Source organism: Centropristis striata, chromosome 20, assembly GCF_030273125.1.
Source record: "Centropristis striata isolate RG_2023a ecotype Rhode Island chromosome 20, C.striata_1.0, whole genome shotgun sequence".
Taxonomy (NCBI): Eukaryota; Metazoa; Chordata; class Actinopteri; order Perciformes; family Serranidae; genus Centropristis; species Centropristis striata.
The window spans coordinates 29,751,549-29,774,854 of record NC_081536.1 but is presented as its reverse complement, the minus strand read 5'-3'; the positions used below and the strand labels follow the sequence as shown (position 1 = coordinate 29,774,854).

At 39.8% G+C, this 23,306-nt stretch overlaps 1 protein-coding gene across 1 annotated transcript in view; it reads right to left on the bottom strand.

Annotated features, from left to right (window-relative positions):
* Positions 1-8,675: 8,675 nt before the first annotated feature.
* Positions 8,676-23,306, bottom strand: part of LOC131993429 (pro-neuregulin-3, membrane-bound isoform) — a 495,301-nt gene continuing 480,670 nt past the window's right edge. Inside the window, exons 7-9 of the mRNA XM_059359337.1 lie at positions 21,392-21,507; positions 17,125-17,310; positions 8,676-10,620 (exon numbers count right to left, since the gene is read on the bottom strand). Of these exons, the coding sequence (XP_059215320.1) occupies positions 9,936-10,620; positions 17,125-17,310; positions 21,392-21,507 (987 nt within the window). The 3' untranslated portion in view covers positions 8,676-9,935. The remainder of the gene's footprint in view (positions 10,621-17,124; positions 17,311-21,391; positions 21,508-23,306) is intronic.

Genomic DNA, 23,306 nt, shown 5'->3' with positions numbered 1-23,306 from the left:
CTAATGGCTACTCTTATAGCTGTAACAAGCAGCGCCGCTAGCATCAGTTAGCCGCTAGCATCAGTTAGCCGCTAGCATCAGTTAGCCGCTAGCTTCCGCTAATGACCGAATTTCACCGCTTTCCCGCATTTCACAACAAAGAAATAAGAGTTAGCAGAACTATTGTCCCTTGTTGTGAAGCCCAACTTAAAGATATAAGTAACAACAACTCACCAACTTGTTTTTGACCATACAACTGGCTTGCTTTGTTGTGCTAACTTACATTATTGCTCTAAATGTCAATAATTTATATTTCCAAGTTTTACCAACTTAAATCACTGTTTTAGGCCAAAAAATACAAGTTGGCTTTTTTGCAGTGTACATCCACCGAAGGACTGTCCTAATGTCCAGGATCCTCCAGAGGACAGAGTCCTTCTTCTGCCCAAATTCAAAGGATGCATGTGCTGAAACTGCAACGCCGGCGGCACAATATGCATTTAAATATGTAAGTATTTTCAGTTTACACTGAATGTTATCACATAACTTACAAATTATCCGTTATTGTTATTCATAAATAAATGTTATTGTACTGTACTGTAAAATAAAATTTAAAAAAAATCACAGAACACATCTCCATGGTGAGTTTTGTTTCGTTGCTTTAATGAAACTAAGTAGTTGCCGAGTTCAGCCAGAATTAGTGAAATATTCAGGTTTAATCCACTTTGTGGCTTTTACTTACTAAATCGTGGAGATTCAACCTTAAAGCATCTTCTTCCATTTTCAATAATATGTGTCAGAGTGCTGATGCCAAAGCCACATCATGTCTGAATTGGTTTTGAAACTGCGGTGCTGAATTTAAGCAGGACGTCCATCCGTTACGCGATGACGCACACCATTTGTGTGTTATTTGTGAAACAGTGAAAACAGTGAAAGGAAGGACGCTGGCCTCGTCTCTGGAGGACCCGACTCTGAAGGAAGGATCCTTGACACTGGGATCCAGCCAGAGGCACGCTTTTATACTGGGAAGATCCAGGTGAGCCTAATCAGCTGATTAGCCTCCAGGGTCAGCTGAGCTCTCCGGCTTTCTATCATTAATTTCAAATTGAGAACGGATGATAATGTGTCGGTCCATTGACTTCATTGCAGCTCTGGGAAGCCCAACAAAACCAGCCAAACTGTCTTTGAATTTATGGGGATGAAGCACACAGTTGCTCCATGTTTTACATCACCCTCCTGTTTGTGTATGCAGGCGTGATGCAGCTGGTGGTTGCACTGTGAGGAGGTGGAGGCCGGCCTGCTGCTGCAGCTGCTGCTGCTAACGTGGAGCCTGATAACATGCAGGCTGATTAGTAATTTGCTCTCGTCTGGTTAAGAGGGAAGGACTTTAAGGGCGACTTGATTGGTTGTTGTGAACCAGAAGGGAGTTGCCTGTTCGGTTTTAAATCTAAAGATTAATAAAGAGAAGCAGGAGGATAAATGAGTGGACACAAGCCAAGGGGTGTGGCATCCAGGGCATACTGAATGATGAAATAGAGGGGCAATAATAAAGTGCTTCTCCTGATTAAACTTTTGCTAAGCTCCATTTATTTTGTTACGTTATGGACACACAGGATATATGACCATAAAAACAGCAGCGCTGCCAGCTGAACTCATCTATATTAATGCTTCGGAGTTATAATAAGATCGACAAAGCTTAAAGCAGAGAAATCTGACTTTTTCTCATTCTGCACCACAAAACACAATTAGCTGGTTTCAGCACAACCTTGGTAAACTGTGTTAAGCCTTCTGCCAGAAATGTGATGATCTGAATCTCTTTATATGTAAATTAACCTGATTAATTCAGTCAATAAATACTGATAAAGAAACACTTTGTTTTTAGTTCGTGCTGACCCAAAAAAACTTTCATTTAGTTTTGCCTAGACAAAGGTAACTCTTTTTGATTCCTCTGAGGCAGTTTTACATCAGTTTCAAACCAACGACGAAGCAACAGAAGACCATATCTTAACGTATACATTTTGTGCATCAGTGGTTATTTTCTGTAAATATCAAAGTGAAATGATTTAATACTCTGAACCCCAACAAGCTGTTTCACTTAGTTTTTTGCTCTTTTTACATTTTACTCACTGTGGCTTTGTATTTAACAGCAATATATGAAACATATATAAAGTCCTGTAGCTCTATGGAGCTATATGTTTTTGTTTTTCTAACAGAAACTTTCGTAATTCATAATCTGTTCAAGGACTGTCTAAAAGTTTGACAACAAAGCCTGTTATCACAGTTTCTTTTTTGTATTTTTGGCGATCCTTTAAAGAAAATGTTTCAATGTTTCAATCCTGCTGGGATGATGGGGTTCAGAGGGTTAACCAGAGTAAGGGACCTCTTGGTGTCACTTTTTTTTTGATTGTGGAGAAAAGAAACTGGAAGTCTGACATTTACCACTATAGAGAGGGACATTCAGAAGTCCTTTCCATTGAACAGAGTCAGTGGAGGTAGTTTAAACATCTGATTGTGATCCCCACTGATTCTTCCAACCTGGAGGTTTTCCAGGCCTTTCTAAAATAAAAGAGTAGAATCTGAAAACACTGGAGGGATTATATACTGCTGGCTTTGATTTTTATTGTCTTTTTATCCTCTGTACTCTGGGCCCTGTAGTACTTTGTAATAGTCTGTCTCGGAAAAAGATTTTGATCTCATTGAGATTACCTGATTAAATCAAGGTTATATACATACATTCCATCTGGCCGGTTTAACACACCAGGATCTGTGAGCCCTTCTTGATGTTCATCCAAAAGAGTAAGAAATTAAAATGAACTTTAACTGTAGGTAAATGTATGCAAGGTAATGTTTCCCCAAGGCAGTGTAGCTCTTTATGGAAATTAAATGAATTCAGTCTCTACCTTTGAGTATATGGGAGCTTATTTTTTATCGAAGAGAATCTACATTTTTTTCAAATGGATAAAGGGAAATAGAATTATTTGAAGCATTTCTGAAGAATGAAGTGGGTTATATTTGTTCTCAAAAAAACAAAAAAAGAAATGTTTGAGAGTAATCAGGATTTGTGAATTACCATTGTGGTAGAGATTCAGTGAGATTAACTGTGAATAAATGTAATTGGATGAAAGAGATTTGGGAATAATATGTTTTGAAAATGAAATGGAGAAAAAATTGAGATGGGAGATTCTTCCAGCTTCTATTGTCAACTGATGTCTGGAAGAAACAGCCTCATATAACACCCTGACGAAGGCAAGATAGCTGGAAATGTATGGGACATATAGCATAGTGGAATGGAGAGAAAAATTATGCACCTTTATTGATTTATATCAATCACACTGTGAGCTACTGTAATGTGCTACGTGATTGGACTGGTTCATTGAAAGTGAGCTTGCAGCATTTCTAATAACATATGAATCTGGGTTTCTGACACAATAAAGTAGAGATCTTGAAGTGATTCTGCAGCTCCAGCGTCAGCTCGACAAACTTCCTTACTAGGACGAACAGAATCAGCATTGCTCGAGGGCTGCGTTTTATTTTTTTGGTGCAAAATTTCCAAACCACTTTTTGTGCAAGGCAAGGTTTTAGTGCGTAACAAGTTTTTTTTTTTTTTTCCAATGACGCATTTTAAAAAATGCATTTAGGTCAAACAAATAAGGAATGAGGAGGGGAAAAAGCACTTGCACACTGTAATTCATGCAAAAGGCTGCAAATGAACACACTGACCCACTTGACACACTGCATACTGAGATGTCATAATTACAGTGCCCCACACATGCTCTCATTTGAACATGCAAGCGTGTTCTGTCTGCCCTGAAACCACTCATTATTGTCTGCTGTGTTCCTGAAACCGTGTGAAGATTAGTAGCTCTGCAGATGCAAATGGATTTGCTCCTGGCTGATCCTGACACCAGCAAATTTAGCCTGCAAATTAAAGGAAAATAGAGAATAGTCCATTTTGAATGACAGGCTAATCTCAGCGCCATGTGCATGTTTGCTCTTTTTTTCCTGTATGGTCTGATTTACTGCAATTACACTTACACTGCTGCCACCAACAATTATTTGATTGCTTTTCAGTTGAATCTCTACTGAAAACGACATAAGATACAGTCTTCATATGGAGGCTGGGAAGTGGAACGTTCTTTTAAAGAAGAACTGTACCTCTGGAGGATAATATCAGGTGAGCATGCACACAAATACACACAATTTGGTGCTTGAATTACTCATCCAAGGGCCCGGCATCTCTCACATAGATTAGCTTTTCTTTCACACTCTTGCTTTTTCCAATGAAAATAGCCTAACTGCCACTCTTTTACGTTTTTTTTCTTTTTTATCCCCCGCTGTTTTTCTCTCTCTGTCTCCCTATCTATCTCAGCTTTGATCCAGTTCAAACCACATTTGAAAGCAGAGCATCGCCGTTTTTCATGTGAGTGTCTGAGATGTGTAGCCAGCCAGGCTGCAGGGTTTAGCGGGAAGGTTAAAGAAAGATATGTTGACATGCAAGCATGCATGAGTAGAAAAGGCATGCACGCCAACACACACACACACAAATGTCCGTAGCATCTGGGCTCACCGTGAGTGAACTGGCGTGCAGTTCAGATGAGGTCTGATGGGGTTGCCTGGCCTGGCAGTCCAGCGCTTTTGGAGGATCAAGCTGTAGCTCTTATCTCTCTGGCCTGATGGTCTAACCTCTATTCCCTGCCATCAGTCTCTATCTCTCTCATACACACACACACACACACACACACACACACGGCCCCAACTACTTTACTTTTTGCCATCTGACAGACTAAAGCTGGAGCAACTAAACTGCAGGGCTTTGGTTTGGGGAAGGAGAGGAGGTGAGAGTACAGGCTAGATGTTGGAATAGTTGTACAACTGCATGCCTGCACACACACACACACACACACACACACATCTTCATGTGTGATGGGGACCGACTTTATGATCATCACTTGTGGGGACCACCCTTTCTCTCTCTCTCTCTCTCTCTCTCTCTCTCTCTCTCACACACACACACAAACAAATACACACACGGCCCCAACTACTTTACTTTTTGTAAAGCTGGAGCAACTAAACTGCAGTGCTTTGGTTTGGGGAAGGAGAGGAGGTGAGAGTACAGGCTAGATGTTGGAAGAGATGTACAACTGCATGCCTGCACATACACACACACACACACACACACACACACAAACACACACACACACACACACTCGTCTTCCTGTGTGATGGGGACCGACTTTATGATCATCACTTGTGGGGACCACCCTTTCTCACACACACACACACACACACACACACACTAATCTTCATGTGTGATGGGGACCGACTTTTGATCATCACTTATGAGGACCACCCTTTCTCACACACACACACACACAGCTAGGGTTGAACACAGACATACCTCACATATATGTGTATCCATGGTTCACAATTCCACCCGTATTTTATCCATCCTGATGCTGGTGCTGCAGTGATTTTCCCAGTTGACAGAAAACAGAGGAAACCTGAAAAATCTACAGGGGCACTTATCCTGCTTGCACCCAGACCTGAAAACACTCTGACCCTGACCTTGCATACACGCCAAGCTCTGCACAACTCTGAGTTTGTGATTAAAACAGTTTTGTGGTTTTAGTGATATTTGTGTTTTGGTAAAACAGCGCCCCCACTAGTGCATCAGCTACAGTTCAGGCAGAGAGTGGTATTGCAACATTGGAGAAAAAGGCCTTTAAAACAAAACCCCCCAAAATGAAAATAAATTAAGAGGAAGTTTTGTGAGAGATTGTTTTTAAATACACAGCAGTGACTATAGTAAGCGTTGTGTTGCTGGTGAGAAGAGTGGTGAATACCTCAAACGAATAAAATTATTTTTTAACACCTGCTTTGTGGTGAATTACAGGAGATGCTTGGACATAGCCAGAAATGATGGTGAACCCCATTTTATTAGGACATTTTGTCAATAATTGTCCTTGATTTTTTTATTATCCAGATGCCAGCTCAACAAGACTGTGCAGCCAGCGGTTTATAACCAATTTAAATGTTTTTTTTTCCATCCTTCTGGGACCCACAGTTGCTCTGACCTGCAGCAAAGTTAAAAACACTTTCTCCCACCAGACTTGTGTTGTCCCGTGCGATCCCTAATGTTAATGAAAGTGAAAAATAATTTGTGTATCCAACCCGTGATTTGGATTGGTTCTTTCTTGGTCCATGCAGCACCTTTCCACCATGTTTCATTAAAATTAGGCCAGTAAGTTTTCCACAATCCACAATTTCTACAACCAGTAGTTTTTCCATAATACAAAGCACAAATGAAACAACAATCGGTTACAATAACAGACTATTTCTGTCAGATTTTTTTTGGAGTAGCAAAAACTGAAAACAGTGAGCAGATCGATTTAAACAGAATTTCAGGCAGACTTATTGACATCCAAACTGACTGATCTCTATGGTTTATGATAAACAAGGCCATCTTGCACCACTGAAAAACGGAGAGGAAGGCAAGCAAGCTGCTGATTATGTATTAATAAAAACAATAAATGCTTTAACTAAGGACAGATTGCATTCATATTTTCACCTGGATGTATTTAGTGTCTGCATTATTTGTTAAATTCTAAATTTCAACTGTGTATTAATGATCAAAATAAACACTGATAAGGTCCCAGTTTCTTTAAGAATAAAAACATTCTTCCGCTTGCACACATAACCCCATACACACACATACACACCCCATAATACTTTAAATAAAAAATCTGACTATAATGAAGGAAGGCATGCTCTCTAAATCTGTGACTAATAAAAAGAGAAGCCAATGAGGTTTTCCTAATCAAATGCACACCCTCATTTCTCTCCCAATGCTGCTCCTGATAATGTTAAACCAGCGGGATGTGAAGTAATGCAGTGTTCAATCACTGGCACATGTAAAACCATTTAAAGATGCTCAGACTGGAAAGCAGAGACGCCTGCATTAAATTAGTTTTTCCTCTCCTCTGTTGTATAATTGCCGATGCTCAGATGTACATTGTGCTGAAGTACCTGCATGTCAAAAGTAATTGCAGTTTTCTAAAGGTGTAGTAATAACTCTTACAGGAATGTCAATTAAAAACAAAATGCGCGTTTGGCATCTGGCCATGACTTATGTGGAAATCCCTGCTCTGTGAGGCTCCAGAGCTTTTATAAAATTATGTAAATGTTGTGAAAACATGCAGTGGATGAATATTGTGGTTACGGGGCTCATCTCAGATAAGAAAACAAATCCACACAATGCTTGCAGACTTTTATCTGTTAAAAGCTCATACACTGATTACAGTTGGTCAAACAAACAAATTCACATTTTTTTTTGCACTGTGTCTGTGCACAGAAGCACATCAACCTCCATAAGTCACCAGTGTTTGTTCTGGTGAGGACATAATGGATTTCATGGACATCAGTATCAAATAACCGAAAACTGTTGAGGTTTAAAATTGTGATATAGAAAAGCGCCTTTCTGGGGGGGTTGAATCGCAGCATTGGCAAACAAATTCCTGAAAAGAAAGAAAAAGAAAAAGCTGTGGGCTGATTTTTGTGTGCTCGTGTGTGTTGAATAAGATTCAGCCTTGCCATTCAGGCGTTTATAAAAACAAGATGGCAGAACTGAGAGGTGAATGTTCCCGAGGATCAGCCATTATAAGGGATTTGATGAGCACAGGCTGAGGTTCTGTGAACTTATCCAGAGTGTCGCATTATCGAATCAGAGTTTTCTGAGCTGCAGAGCGTCGACACACACAGAGAAAAGTGCCGCAGAAAGGACCATGTTGATTATAGCAGAAGGTTGAAAGCAGATTGTTGTTGACAGGGGGGACACATTCACAAAGCATGAAGGATGGCTGCTTTGAGAATTCAATGTAAGACTTCATATTTCATACCAAAATATCCAGAGGTCACTCATATTTTCCAAAGTGTTACCCAACAGCGAGCCCCAACACTTGGTAAGTGGTTCGGATGGAGACAGATGTTGCTACTTGTGCTTATTGTTCACACTTTCACTTTTGCTATTACCACTAAGTTGGCTTCTTTTTCCAAATAAAACATCGTCAAATCAAATTAATTTGAAATATTTCAACGTAATTGCAAGGACATGGGCATTGATATTTATTTTTCTGTCTGAAAAACAAATTCCTTGTCAGATTTCTTTTCCCACGGGTGCCCATTATGAATAAAAAACACTATGAATCAATATTATTATTAGTAGAATTCCTTCGTATCAAGGCCAGCTTTCCCATAACTTCTTTCAGATGCTTTTACAAAAATAATGTTGGAATAAAAGTAAAATATGCTGTTGGCTAATTAAATTAAAATCTGTCTCATTAGACTCAGAACATCAATAGGCACAAGGTTATATGGAAGGAAACATTCATGTTTTGGAAATAGATATCAATATTTCATATGGCATTTTGAAATTAACATAATCACTGATTTCTGTATTTTAGGCAGCATGGTGAAAAGAGGGAACTACAAGCTACTTTGTGGGTAACTTTGAAAATACTGCTCTCAAGCCAGTTTAGACCAGATTGTGTGTGAAAAGGCCAACGCATTAGGTAGCGTATATATATACTGATGTAAACCAGACGGATGTTATCCAGCATGCATGTTTGGACGGGATGCTTCTACGGAGTCGATACGTCTTCCAAGCAATCAACCCAAACAAGTCTTATTTTGAAAAATCTTTACCAGAATTGCAACCATTTTTTTACTTTTTGTCACCAGAAACATTTGGCTGTAAGTTCATACAGAGATTCAAAAGCTTCCAATTCATAGGATACAACATAGAGACATTTATTTGTTTCAAGACCCAAAAACCATGTGGTTCTCCCTCCCATCAGCCCCAGAAAGCAGCATTGTTCATTAATAACCAAAAAAAATGAAAGAAAAAAAACAAACTAAAAAAAAAAAAAGTCAGATTAGCTCCTGTGGTGCCCCGTAGCCCTCGGTCCTTCCTTTGTCCTTCTGTCCATTCATCCGCTCATCCAACCAACAAAAAAATAATGCACAGGTGAGTGTGTGTGTGCATATGTGTGTGTGAAAATATCATTTGTAACAAAAAGAAAAATAATCTAGATTGGTTTGGCCAAAGGGGAGTCAGCATCTGGGCTGTCTCTAACAATCTGCCCTCCCACATCCGACCAGTTGGAGAAGAAGTTGTTTCCTGTTTTTTTTCTTCTTCTCTTCCTTCGCAGCACACACACACACGCACAGCCGGGAGTTTTTGTTTTTTGTCGTAAATCCTCAAAGTGTTGTTGGGAACCACAGAGGGCTGTAGTGTAATTCTTGGCTGGGTAGACAGGTTTTCAAAAGGCCAGAGGGGGCGGGGGGATTGTATGAAGGCTCCTTCCTCGTGGGACATTTTTGATTCTGTGCAGGTTCGCAGAATCCAACTCACGGCTCGTGGACGTGCGGCGGGACGTTAATAAAGTTCTGTTGTTAGAATTGAGCCAAAACGCAAAATGTGACAGTTAATACAAAACAGGGAGAAGAAAAAAAAAGAAAGGAAAATAGTTACATCATTCCTGTGTTCTTCAACTTTGTACTTGGTCACTTTTTGAATTCCATATATTTATATCCATATATATTTATATATATATTTATATATTCTTTTTACAATTAAAAACACCATGGAGTTGACAGACTATTTGGTTTCTTTTTGCCTAAGTAGAAGTGTTTCTCTTGTTTTTGTAAATAAATGCATGTAAATATTTTTTTTTCTCTTTTTCCATACTGTCAGTCGGTGTAAAGGCGGCCACTCGAGAAGTGTTTGTATGTTTGTATCCATACAGTATGCATATCATCAGCACATTTTCAGAATTTCCATGATATTACTTTTTTTTTTTTTTTTTTTTTTCAAATTCGGCATTTCCGTTCCACGTCCCACAGATGCAGAACACCATAGTCTGTCAGACACTGTCAAACCGAAAGTCCTAAATGGAGTCCTCTCATTGGCTGCTCTGGCCCAGGTCTCTGTGTGATAGGCTGGGGCTGAGCAGCTGGGTCTGCGTGGGTCCGTTACAGCTCAGCGCCCCACAACTTCCACCGTTAAGGTTCAGGAAGCAAACAGTTTCTCTGGCCTCCACCGGTGCAGCTGTCGACCCGCCGCCGATGATGATCCCGCCTTCATCCTGCCTCCTGTAAGCCAACGCCAGCGCCCTGAGCTGCTCCTGCGCCTCCTCCAGCAGCAGCGCCACCTCGTCCTGCTGCTGGCCGACGGCGGACGAGCAAGAAGAAGAAGCCAACGTGGCGTGTGCCGCCTTCTCTCTCCTCACGTCCTTGCAGGGCACGGTGACTCCACAGGTGACTGACATCGACGTGGTCGCCGGCGTGACGCTGGTTTGCATACAAGACACCTCGCTGTCGTGATGGCACTGGACGGAGGGGATGATGGGGATGGAGCAGGAGCGGAAGGGAGGAGGCGGGGAGTGGCTGTGACGGCGCCCGGGCCGGCGCAGGCTGCGGGTCGCGGCATTCAGATCGTTGTGTTCAGATGGGGCGCACAGGCCTGAACGCACGCTCCAAGGCGACGCCGCCGCCGCCGCCGCCGTCGCCCTGGAAACAGGAGTTTGCATATGAAGGAAAGTGTCCCGTCTCGGGTCGTCACATTGGTTCTCCACCTGCATTTGGCAACTGGAGGAGATGGGGAATAAACAGGGAGGATGAGGAGGAGAGAGAAGCAAAGGTTATTAAACCGGAGAAAAACTTTCTCACTTCACCTACAAAAGAAGTCATTGTGTCTCTGAGAGTGATTTTAACTAGATCGCCTGTTCAAACTCCCACGCTGAAACAGAATACACAAGGGGACAGCTCTCCGCCCTTCGCCACCTCACAGGCTAACCGAGGACGCTGAGAGGGAAGAAGACGGGCCTGACATCTTTCTTTCATCTCTTTATGTGAGAGTCCACACACACACACACACACACACACACACGAATCCAAAAACCTCCACTCCCTTACATAAGCGAAGGTAACAGAGAGTTCACTCTTTATATGATTGATTTAATGAATTTAAGTATGTTGGAAATGAGAAGTGTTGTTTTAAAGACTTGGCTCAAGGACAGCTGAGGTAATCAGGCATCACATGTGTAACTTCTATCGATTTTTTTCATTCCAGTTTTAGGTCAAGAACATTTGCTTTGTTTGAAAATCATTTTTGAGTCACTCCTGCTCAGAGATTGTATAACTGCACCGATTCAAAGATCCTTTATATTTTTTTCTATTTTTTTAATCTTTGCCCTCGGTCGTACCTGCGCCTGCGTCCTCCTTCCTCCTCTCCTCCCTCACTCCTCTGCTGTTTTCCTCCACAGAGCATGCTATGTGTTCTTAACTTGACATCTCGTGCTTCGCTGCCTGTCTAACAGATGTCTTCTCTGTGTTCACATGCTGTTTTGGTTGCTTCAACCTATCCCCGTTTGTGCATCCTGCCTATTTAGTCTGTCTGTCCCTGTTAGTCTCCTTATGCTCAACCTCATAAATTAAACTGTACATTTTTGATATCTTGCTTGTTCACCGTTAATGACTTCATTTACATGACACAAGAAGCCAGGTTGCCGTTTGCTGTACAGTAATCTGATTTCTCACTTGTTAAGGTTAGGATTGTGGTTACAGTTTATAAGTTTATAAAAAGGCAGGTCTTTGACAGAATCCAAACTTTTCTTCACTTACTTCCCTCCTCTCAACATAAAAGGGTGCACTATGTTCTGCTCTGGCACTAAACGCTGGCACTGGAGGAGCAGAATTATCCAATTAAATGTAACTACTGGGCTACTGAGCTGATGATTTAGCTCAAGAAACCACTGAATGTCTCTTCTTGTGTCACAGACGCTGTCCATGCTGCTGATTCTAAAAGTGTTCCCCATAGAAACAGAGAGTAGAATATTCCAATTCAGATCAATGTAGCAGGATGGTCAGAGCAGCAGCCATTTACAGGTGTACTGTTCGTGATATTTTTTTCATAGGAGGTCAAGGGATTGTCCTGCCCTACTCTCCCTCTAATTGGCTTATCCTGATATTCTTCTCATTACCTTAACCCTTTAACTGCCTGCACAATTGTATGGTCGAGCACACTTTGAATAACCATATCTCAATGAAAGAGTGTTTAACTGCTCCACTGATGTGATTTGTCAACATAACAGCTAACAGCAATGGCCATTTTGTTATTGACCAGCCTAATAACCATGGCCAACAGTTCAATGTCAATTCTACACTCGTCTATACAGCCCTACAAAGTCTAACTGCAGTAACTACACAAAAGGGTAAAACTGAGAAAAAAATGCTTTAACGTTTTTTAACTGGCCAGCTAGGTAGGTAAGTGATATGACAGTTATTTCTACATGAATTGATGATGTCATTTTTTATGCTCAGAAATCATGATGATTTATTTGACCTTTGACCCCAAAAAGTTACTGCACTCTGGTTCTGCTGTAAAAGGTTCTAATAGTGATGATAAACAGAGTGCAGTTACTACAGTGTTGTTGTCTTCTTTCAGCTTTTATATTTTGTTTTCAGTGAATAAACATTTTCAAATAGATATTGTTATCAGTGTATTTAAAAGTGTTTAACAACTCGATTCAAAGATTTATTTATTTTAGACTTAATATCATGAAGTAATGTTAAACCTTTCTTATAATTTCTATTATTTTTATGTTTAAAATAGTATATATATATATACAAATCAGGCCGTGGTAAGTGCAATTACTGCTTTGGATTTGAGTTTGATTTTTGTGTTTTTTAAATATTTTTTTCTCTTAAATAAAACAAAATTGAAATCTGAAGTCATGTGATAAAACAGACATCAAGGAGTTCATTTTTAGTTTTAACTCAATTTCGACCAAAAATTTAGTTACAGGACATTTCAGGAACATTGACTCTGTTTTGTATTGAATTGTTATTAATTCTGTGTATTTTATTGTATTTTATTGCTTAATCTTTTCTATCTTTTTTGTACGGTGTCCTTGAGTGCCAAGAAAGGCGCCTCCAAATAAAATGTATTATTATTATTATTATTATTACTGCAGTAAGACTTTGTAGGGCAGTATACTCGTCTATACTATTTATTATGGTGTTTCCTGACATTTGCACTGATGGCTCATCCTTTCTCTCACTGTTAAACTCACTGTATATACCTTACTGTTTCATTTTCTTGTTCTTGTTCTGTCTGATATTCACTCTGATGGTGTGCTCTCTGCATCTGGGTTTAAGTTAAGCAACAGAACACCAAGTCTCAGGTCTGTATCCAGGTCTTGACCCAACTTCACAGAGAAGAGACATAATCTCTTTCCCTCTCTTTCTAAGACTGACCGTGCCAGTCAGCGCTATCAGTGTCTAAATCCAGCTGCATTCCACAGCCCAGCCTCATTATCTTTGTGTAATAATTCATAATCCTCTGCAAAGGCTAGGTTTTTCTGCCATGTCGAAATCCAACTTGGAGTCCCTCTCCGTTGTAATACCACATCACCCACACTCCATCAAGGCGCGCAAAAATAGTTGTGGGAGGAGAAGGTGCCTTTTCAGACTCAAAGGAAATCACATCGTCCTTTTATCGCCGCAGTATTTTTCAGAGAAATGAAAACCTCACCAAAAAAACCACAGTGGAGATTTAGCGGGCCCACAGAGAGGATCCCGCGAGCGATAAGAGAGGATGATGCGAGGGTGCTAATTCCCAAGATAACATTCACAGACAAATCTCTCTTTTGATGTGTTGAAACACAATCAGATTGCAAAAATCTATGAAGCAGAGTTCAAATATAGACCCTGGAGCGACGAGGGAGCAGCTAGAGGGGTATTACAGAGAGATTGTGAGCAAGTGAGGTGAGATAAGTGACTGGGCTTTTATCTTTTACAGGAGCTCATTACATGTACAAGTGTTAACAGTCATTTTCATTAATCCATCCCCCCCACGGATAATTTCTTAATATATCTCTTCTGTTTGCTGCTAACGTCAAAGTTAAATTTTCATGTAATGTAATGCAGCGACCTTGTAACACTGGGAAATGTTCCAGAGAAGCAACACGTGATCATTTATGCATACATGTATAGTCCGTCCGCCCACACACACACACACACACACACACACACACAGATCCCTCTAACTGAAGGCTGTTTATATAATATATATCGCAAAACAAACTTAGTGAGGGAGGATTTTTCTGCAGAAATACTGCAAACGGTGGACAAAAATACAAAACTGTGTGTGTCTCTCCGTCAGCCATTTTGGAGACAGCTTTATCTTAAAATAGTAGTAACAACATAGGACATTCTGTCTCCCTGTCAGCCATTTTGTTGAGATAACACTAGGCTTCTCTAACAGGCGTGGAATAGAACGGGCAACCTTTCTTTAAAGCCTTTTCTAACTGTCATTTGCTATCTGCACACTCCTCTATCACATCCTTTCACTGCTGCTGTTTCTTTATTCTTTTACTCGACTTTTGAACGCTTTCCGTCCGTGTCAGAACGGATTCAAACGGGTTGTCTCTCTATTTCTGTCTCTGTCTCTGCAGCTCTGCCTCAGTCTCCATGCAGTCATGGTCAAATGTCTCCATGGCAACCCAGGCTACCATACTATGGGAAAGGGAGTCTGCCTGTCCATCTGCTGCTTTGTAAATCTCCACATTTAGAGCTGAAGTAGGTGAGAGGGTGACATTTTGATCGATTCAGTGTGTGTGCGAGTGATGAGCATGACCTCTTGCTCTTTTAGCACAACCTGTTTATCTGCACGTCCCAAAATTTGTCAGATTTTCATGCACCATCTGTGCACAAATGTGTGTTTTTTATAGAAGGGGTGTTTTTATTCGAACCTGGTCTCACAGGATTTTGATCACATTTCTAGTGAGAAATATATGTTTTATTTTCTAAATATTCACTCAGTGAATGTACATAATCACTTTGTATGTTGGAATAGCCACGGGATATGACTTGCATACTACCTGTAGATCTGAGATCCAGAGATAGATCTGCTAGATCTGATCTGCCCAAACGCTCAGCTCCTTTAAATCAGGACTAAAAACACTATTGTTTACTGCAGCGTACTCTTAACTTTAACACTTATCTGCTCTACTCTACTGCCCTTACTTTTTAACTACACAATGTTTGACTTGTGCTTTTTATTATTTTAACTCTCTTTTTTTATCCTGCTGTATCTTATTTTATCCTATTTATATTTTTATTTCAATTTCCCTGTTTTAATTGACTGTTTCTACTGTTTTCAATAATGTCTTGCTGTTTTTAATGTGTATGTAAAGCACTTTGAATAACCTTGTGTTGAATTGTGCTATACAAATAAACTTGCCTTGCCTTGCCTTGCATTGTAGCCAAATGCCACAGATTTTGAGTTAAGCAAATCCGTGGCTATTTCACGGATTCATGTGAGACCATGTTGTTTTATTCTGTGCAGAGCTGTGCACAGATTCTCTAGGGGCAGGTGCAAAAATAAAAAAGAGGTCTAAGCAGAGCAACACCTGGGCAGCAAGGGACTCATTTAGTGATTAGAAGACATTTGGCTAAACCAGAGGGTGCTTCGGGTGACCATGTGACAAATATGCCGACTAGTACAGGTCACGGAGAACACTTGGGGCAACCAGAGGGGCACTTGAGACGACACACGGCTCGACCTGAGGACATTACAGATCATCCAGAAGATATCTGGGCCAACCAGAACATGTTACGCCAAACCTGAGGGCACCTGAGCCGACCAGTGAGCACTAAAGCTCATCGGTGGCCACAGGGGCCGTTCGGGGGCACTTGGTCCGACCTAAGGGCACTTGGGCCAGCCAGAGAGCGCTTATGGTGACCCGACCGCCACTTGGACATGGACTCTGGGTGACCAGAGGACACTTGGGATCACCAGAGGGGCACTTGAGTGGCACTGGGGCAGCTTGTGGAAGAGCACTTGTGTTGAGGAGATGCACACTTAAGCAGCTCATGTGTGCCCTCTTTAGTGACATTCGGGCAATAATGAAGCATGAAATATCCTGCTTAAATAAAGATTAAAACAAAATTTAAGTGTTCTGAGAAAAAAGGACACCTGCAGTCCCCACTCTGCCGCCCCATGTGGCACACCACTGAATTTACTGTATTCATGCTATTTCTGTGCTCCCTGTATGTGGGAGGGTGGTTTTTTTTTTGCCCAGCTATGTCTATCTGCTCTTCCTCCTTCTATTAGTATGCATGTAGGTCATGTGGAGCTTTATCCTGAGCCGGGACCGCTGGGACCTGAACGCCTGAAGTGAGGCTTGCCAGTCCAGGTGGGTAAAGCACTGACTCATGACCCACCAGAAATGGGTCAGAGCACAGCGCCTTTCACACTGAATACATTTCTTGCTAATCATTTGCACTGATCATTTGCATTTCCCCTGGCTGCTACGCATACGCTGTTTTTTTTTGCCTGAGAAGATTTAAATGCTAGGATTTAATTGTCGTCTACATCCTAAGCCATCACACGTTAAAAAAAAAGCTGAGAATCAGAATTTAGCGCGGGCCTGACAAGACGTCAGACATAAAAAGAGAGTGGAGAATCTGGATGTGCAGCCTGTATCGTGTCCTTAAAAGCACGAGCACCAGGCGAAGCATTTCCTTTGAACTTGTGCCACTGTACTGCAGACCACAACATAACGTGACCTTGTTTTTATCTTTGCTCAGCAGATTGGAAAACAAAGGGATGAAGCAGAAAGTAAAGGAGGTTAAAAAACAGAAAAGAAATGCAGTCTCTCTTATTCGGGGGGGGGAAAAAATCGGAGAATTGGCTTTGAAATTTCCACTCTTGAAATGAAATCCGAAGCTTTGTCCATGGCAGGCCTGTATTTTTCAGTTAGTGGCTTTCATTGAAATGACTCAGCACATGGAGGATAAAGCAAAGAAGTAAAGTGGAGACAGACAGAAGGAAAGAGAGAAGAAAGTGAGGATAAAACCTTAAAATACTCTAGATCTTTAAGCTGTAATTACACCTAGAGTCTCTGTCTGTCTGCACACTGAGAGGCTTCAGTGGTCTGCGTTACACACAAATATCCATAGATAAATATCAACGTTTATGCACATTCCAGACTAAATACAACTGAAATGTCTCGCAGTGACATCTTTATGATTAAGTTGTGTCTTTATTTGAAAATATGTGAAGTCATGAATAGTGCATCTCCTCACCCTCTCTGTGCTTCACTCTCTCTCTCACATGAGTCGACTTCCTGAAGGTGTTGGTAGGCGGGGCCTGAATACTTGGATCCTCCAATTGGGTTGAGCCTTCCCCTGGTTATGGGCGGGGTCCTGCGTGGAGCTGACCAATGGGTGGCTCGGGTCCTCTGATCCGGGCTGTGAGACAAGGAACCACTTCTGAATAAAAAAGGAAGAAAAAAGAGATATTGTTTAATGCAGTATCCAAGAGAATTATCTGTCAGATATGTAAGTATGTAAGTGACAGCTTTGATCAACAGTGTCGGAGAAATATTGACTTTTAAAATGAAACCGCTTTATTCAGTTTTAACTGATTTTTAATCATCTGGTCCAGCTTGGAGAGGAAGAGACTATTGTTGAGGGGCAAACTGGGCCCATATGCAATTTTAGGGGTACCACATTTAGCCCATTAGGGCTTAACAGATCATTATATCCATTTTTCCTTCATACTTTATGAAGAAACATAGTTTTTGTATTATTACATCAAGTTTACACACATGGGTCAAAAATGACCTTGTGCATTAGAAGTGTAGTGATACAAAAAGTGATTCACTAAATTAACAATTTGAGTATATGTGTAACTATGTTTGTCTTATTTTGAAGGTTTAACTTTAAAAGAGTTGTTAGAACCACCAGATTACATTGGAAAATCACATATTTTAACATTTGAGACTTATTAGAGCCACCAAATAATCATTTCCATTTGAAAAACACCAATTTAACAAAATAGGATAGTTAATATTTGTGTCTTCTTTGTCAGGTTTTAAATTGGTGACCTTTTGACGCACAACATATAAACACATGCATTGTGCATTAGAAGCGTAGTGAAAAAAAAGGGTTTTTATTCAAAAAGTAAGAAATGAAAACAAAAAAATAGACGTATGATGGTCAAAAACAAGATATTTGAGGAAAACCTGCAACACTGAATGATGAAATAAATTTATTGCAACTTTATATAGAATATAAAAACTTAGTCGGGTCACTTTAGACCATGTTGTGCATCAAAGGGTTAAGAAAAAGTTGCTCATAGATAAATCACTTGTATTCAAGTAATTTGAAAGCATGGTTTCATCTGCATGTCCTCTTTGCTTACATAGAGGCAGAAAATGTTTGAGTACATTTTGACTTACTTTCCTGAAGTAGAAAATGTCCTCTCTAGGCCCTCATTCATATTAACTCTGCTGTTCTGAAGGAGAGATTTGCCTCTAAAAATGGACTTCTTAGCCATAACAACTGGGAGCCCTGCTTATAGTCAGGCACTTAATAGTGTCGACAGAGGTTTGTATGAAGGCATTTAAACGAGATATTTCGGAAACACAGAATTAGCTTTAGCCAGTTTCTTTTTGGCTATTTTGGACTGTGGTTTCCCAATTCACTCTGCTATTCTGACAATAGTGTCCAAGTCTCTGCCTAAGCCGATGCGATTGCAAATAAATAAACCCTGATCGCCCACTAAGAATGTCATTTGTGGTAAGAGGAACACACTGCCAGCCATAATCTTGTGATCAGCTCATCTCTTCACCGAGAGGGAAAGAAAAAGAAGAAATAAAAGTCTTGCAGGACTTTAACCAAAAGGTTAGAGATGTGGACTTTTTGGTTTGAAGGTTGTCTGATTGTATTTTTAGTTTGTCTTGGAAAATCTCTTCTCAACTACTGCCTGGATCCCCTTGAAAAAAAGCTGATTAACCCCCAGCTGCTCCAGTGGAGTTGCTTAGCAGTTAAGAGTCAGAAACCTGAGTGTAGCGAGAGGCTCTCAGGTGTGAATGTCTGCAGCTGAACACTGACGAAGGAGAGTGAAGTCCAACAATTATTATGGGTCCATTTTTAGCTATTTGATATAAAGTTTTAAAACAAGGTTTATCTCACGTTGAATCCAAAATCCAGACTGGTTATTTATGTTTTAGACTGTCTTCCCCAGTTTATAGATATATTTTTTAGAAAAATTAATTATCTTGTCATCTTGTCATAACGGTATCTGAAAAAAACAGATGGTTGTCCACCGTAGTAGTAATGATGGACAGTGATGCAGAGTTTAAATGGCGGATGTCTCACTTGGGGCGAATGGGTAAAAAAAAACCTTTCACCAGGAGAACAGAGTTCATGTCATGTGTGAAAACAAAAGTAAACAACTTCTTATGTAACTTCCATAACTCACGTCACCCTCACTGCAAAACCTGAAATCTAAGTATGATTTAATATCTTAGATCAAGGGGAAATATGCTTATTTTTTTATCTGATAAGATAACTCTTCTTAGTCAGCATCTTTTATGTTCGACTGTTTCACTTGTTTTAAGTTTTTTGGTCCTTAATTATCTAAATAAGATATTACAGCTTGTTACTGAGATTTTATGACCTATACTGAGTAAATACATGCTTGAAACTAGAATATCAAAAGTTACAAAGCTGTTTTATCAACACTTGCAAGTATAAAACTGATATTTCAAAGTAATAATTTCTTATTTCAAGCATAACTAAGAAATCATAACTTTGACATAATTTGACCTCTTCACATACTTAAAACAAGCAGCCAGATGGAATCAATAGTTTTATTACCAATGAAACAATAGAAGTGTGTATTGTTGTGTATGTATGTAATTAACTAGAATATTGGCACATAGCTGTAAATTGACACTTGATATTTAAACGTTTAACATGAAACATTTAACGACAACAATAAAAAAAAACACTTTTTATTAGTTAGAATACACTAATTCTAAGGTATTTTTGGGTTTGTTAAGATTAGATATTTTTACTTGTTTTGGAAAGTCTTGACAAGACAAATTTTCCATTGGCAGACAATTTTGCTAATTTTAAGCAAAATACACCTCATTTTTGTACTTTTTTTTTTGAGAGGTGGCTTTTTGCAGTGCAAATTACTTCACTTTCAGCATTTACTGTTTAAACTGTCTTTTATAACACCAAACCAGGAAGTTTTACGCCCTAAACCCATTGGTTTTGTAGCCTAAATTCACAAAAACTGCAGATTTTTTGTTACAACCGTAACCATACATGGATGTATAATGACGGATGTATATCCTTTAACCCTTTGATGCACAACATATTAACACCTTCTAATACACAACATGGGTCAAAAATGACCCGCAATCATTTCCCATGTTATTTCATGCTGGCTGTGTGTTTGAATATCTTTTTTATTATTATTACAACAGATCATTATATCCATTTTTCCTTCATACTTTATGAAGAAACATAGTTTTTGTATTATTACATCAAGTTTACACACATGGGTCAAAAATAACCTCGTGTATTAGAAGCGTAGTGATACACTGAATTAACAATTTGAGTATATGTGTAACTATGTTTGTCTTATTTTGAAGGTTTAACTTTAAAAGAGTTGTTAGAACCACCAGATTACATTGGAAAATCACATATTTTAACAATTGAGACTTATTAGAGCCACTAAATAATAATTTCCATTTGAAAAACACCAATTTAACAAAATTGCAAAAGTCATGTATGTATAATGGATTTATAATGACGTGTGTCATATTTTTAGAATGCTCCGCTCTGTACCGTGAACTACTAATTTGTGTCGTTATGGGAGGTATTGACAAACGGTCTATTCTGTCGTTCAGGTTGGAGGTCTTGTTGCCAAATCAGGATGCCTCTCCTCTCTCACTAAGCACAAAAGCTGTGGCAGAGGTGAAAAGTATAAACACAGAATACCAATGACGTACGAGCCCGTCCTGCAGGAGCTCCTTTCTTTGGCTCATGCTCTGTGAAAGTGTTTGTTCCTGTGTACTGTTACAGAAAATTCAGCCTTGGCAGAGATGTGAGTTCTAACTCTGTCAGAAGTACACACACACACACACACACACACACACACTGAGCAGTGTGAGAAGAAAGCTCACAGGGATTTACATGGCTGTGTTGGCTTATAAATGAAAAATCTTCGCACATGTGCTTCCCATTTTATCTCTGTCCCATCTCCTCTGCCTTCATGACTGTTATAGATATGCTTATTAACATGTTTGTAGCCTTAATTATAATTACTATCATTCTTCCGTGAATCAGCAATTAGCTTTGGCTGCACTGTAATGTGGATAATTCAATTTCTCTCTTCACTGCGTCCCTGCTGATTATAGGAGAGGACACTGAAGTTGCCTATTGTTTGTATAATTTGCATTATTATAGTTCCTGCAGTGAGAGGAGGGAGAGGCTGCATCTCTGGTGTAATGTTACACCCGTATGTGACTGTTTGTGCAATTAAATGTCATACCTGTGATGTTTCGCTGTGCCTCGGGAGCTGTTGGATGTTGTAGTGGAGATGTTGCAGTGTGCAAAAGTTGACTCACAAACGTTTCCCTGGCGAGACTGGGAGGACCGTTTGCAGTACTGCGGAAACAAAGAAGTACAACAGTGACGTTTTGTTGCAGTTAACATGTAATGGAATCCTTCTGATGAACCGATGATGTTAAATAATCTATTTTTAAATCATGCGATACAAAGTGTTCCCACTCAGAATAAAACTTCTCCTCCTTGTAAAGCGGGTATATTGAGATTTCTTAGATCTCTTCTATTTAACTCCCTGAGCTCTCTCTCACACATTGAGAGCCTCGGGGTGAGGAGTGCCTGCTGCCTTGATTCAGGGAGCGGATTGTCAGAGACTAAATGGAGTCTTGTTACATCTATTTCTGCCCTCTTCCACCTTCCTCAACGTTATTCTCGCTTTTTCTGGGATTGAGGTGAGTTGTGCCGTGTGGAGAGGAGAGGCAGGCTGCTGATAGTTTGATAAAATCAAGATCATAAGGCTTCAGGCTCTGTCGCAAATTTACTAGCAATGGTGCCATTGAGGTCCAGACGTGCCAAAGAAAAAGCAGGAGGCAAAAAGTGAAAGCCGTCCTGGGAAAGACTGCAGCACTGGGGATGTATTTATCCGTGAAATAGCCACGGATTCGCTTAACTCAAAATCTGTGGAATAGCCATGGAATATATCAAATTTCCGTGAAACTGACACGGATTTTGCTACAATGCAAGTTAATGACAGTCATATCTCGTGGATATTCCATGGATATATTTTCCTATTGGTTTGTTCCAAGTCACGTGACTTTCAAGGTCCCGGCGGTCAGAACAAAAAACATGGCGGAGAGTTCTCTCATTTTTAGTGAAAAAAAAAAATCAATATTTTGACTTAGTTTCTGCATAAAAATGGATTTTGATCACATTTCTAGCGAGAAATATATGTTTTATTTTCTAAATATTCACTCAGTGAATGTACATAATCACTTTGTATGTTGGAATAGCCACGGGATATGTCATTAACTTGCATTGTAGCGAAATCTGTGTCAGTTTCACGGAAATTTGAGTGATTCCGTGGCTATTCCACGGATTTTTAGTTAAGCAAATCCGTGGCTATTTCAGGGATTCCTGTGAGACCAGGTTGTATTTATGGTGTTAGGTAAAAGGCAATTATCATATGCTGGACAGTTTATGTGCTTTCTGTTGTATTTAGGTTTCCAAAAATGCTAGGATGCTGTGATAATGTAAAATAATGAAATCATTTGCAAATCCTTTTCTACCTACATGCAACTGAAAACAGTCCAAAAACAAGATATATAATGTTTAAACTGATAATATAAACTCAAAATGCTGAATTTAATGCATTTATTGACACGTGGGTAAACAACGATCATTTCTCGTGTAGATTTGTAGAGTTGTTGACAAATACTGCACATTAATAAACACTTTTGTGTTTTTTTGTTAGTTATGTTTATAACTACGTGACAGTGTGTTATAAAGCATTTATTACATATTTGTAGCCAAAACACATCCTGAACATACAGTAACAAGAACTCATCTGACAAACATAAGCATTTCCCAAAATACAGTTTAGTGTGTTCGACCTGAAGTTTCAGCTAACGATGCTAAAACAAACTCTCTGACTGTCTGCTGTGAAACCTAAAGGGATTGTGGGTAATGTAGGAATCAGCACAAAAAGAAAACATGATAAAAGAATGGAAAAAGAAACGAGTCTGTGTCCTATGGTTTGTCCACACTGTCCTTCAGACATCCTCTCAGCATCTTTAGTCTGTCAGGAACGCTCTGTGATTGGCTGGCTCCTCCTGTGTGATCAGAGAAGTCCCTTCACGCTGCCTCTGTTTTTATTGCGTTCATTCTAAGGTACCACAAGTCAA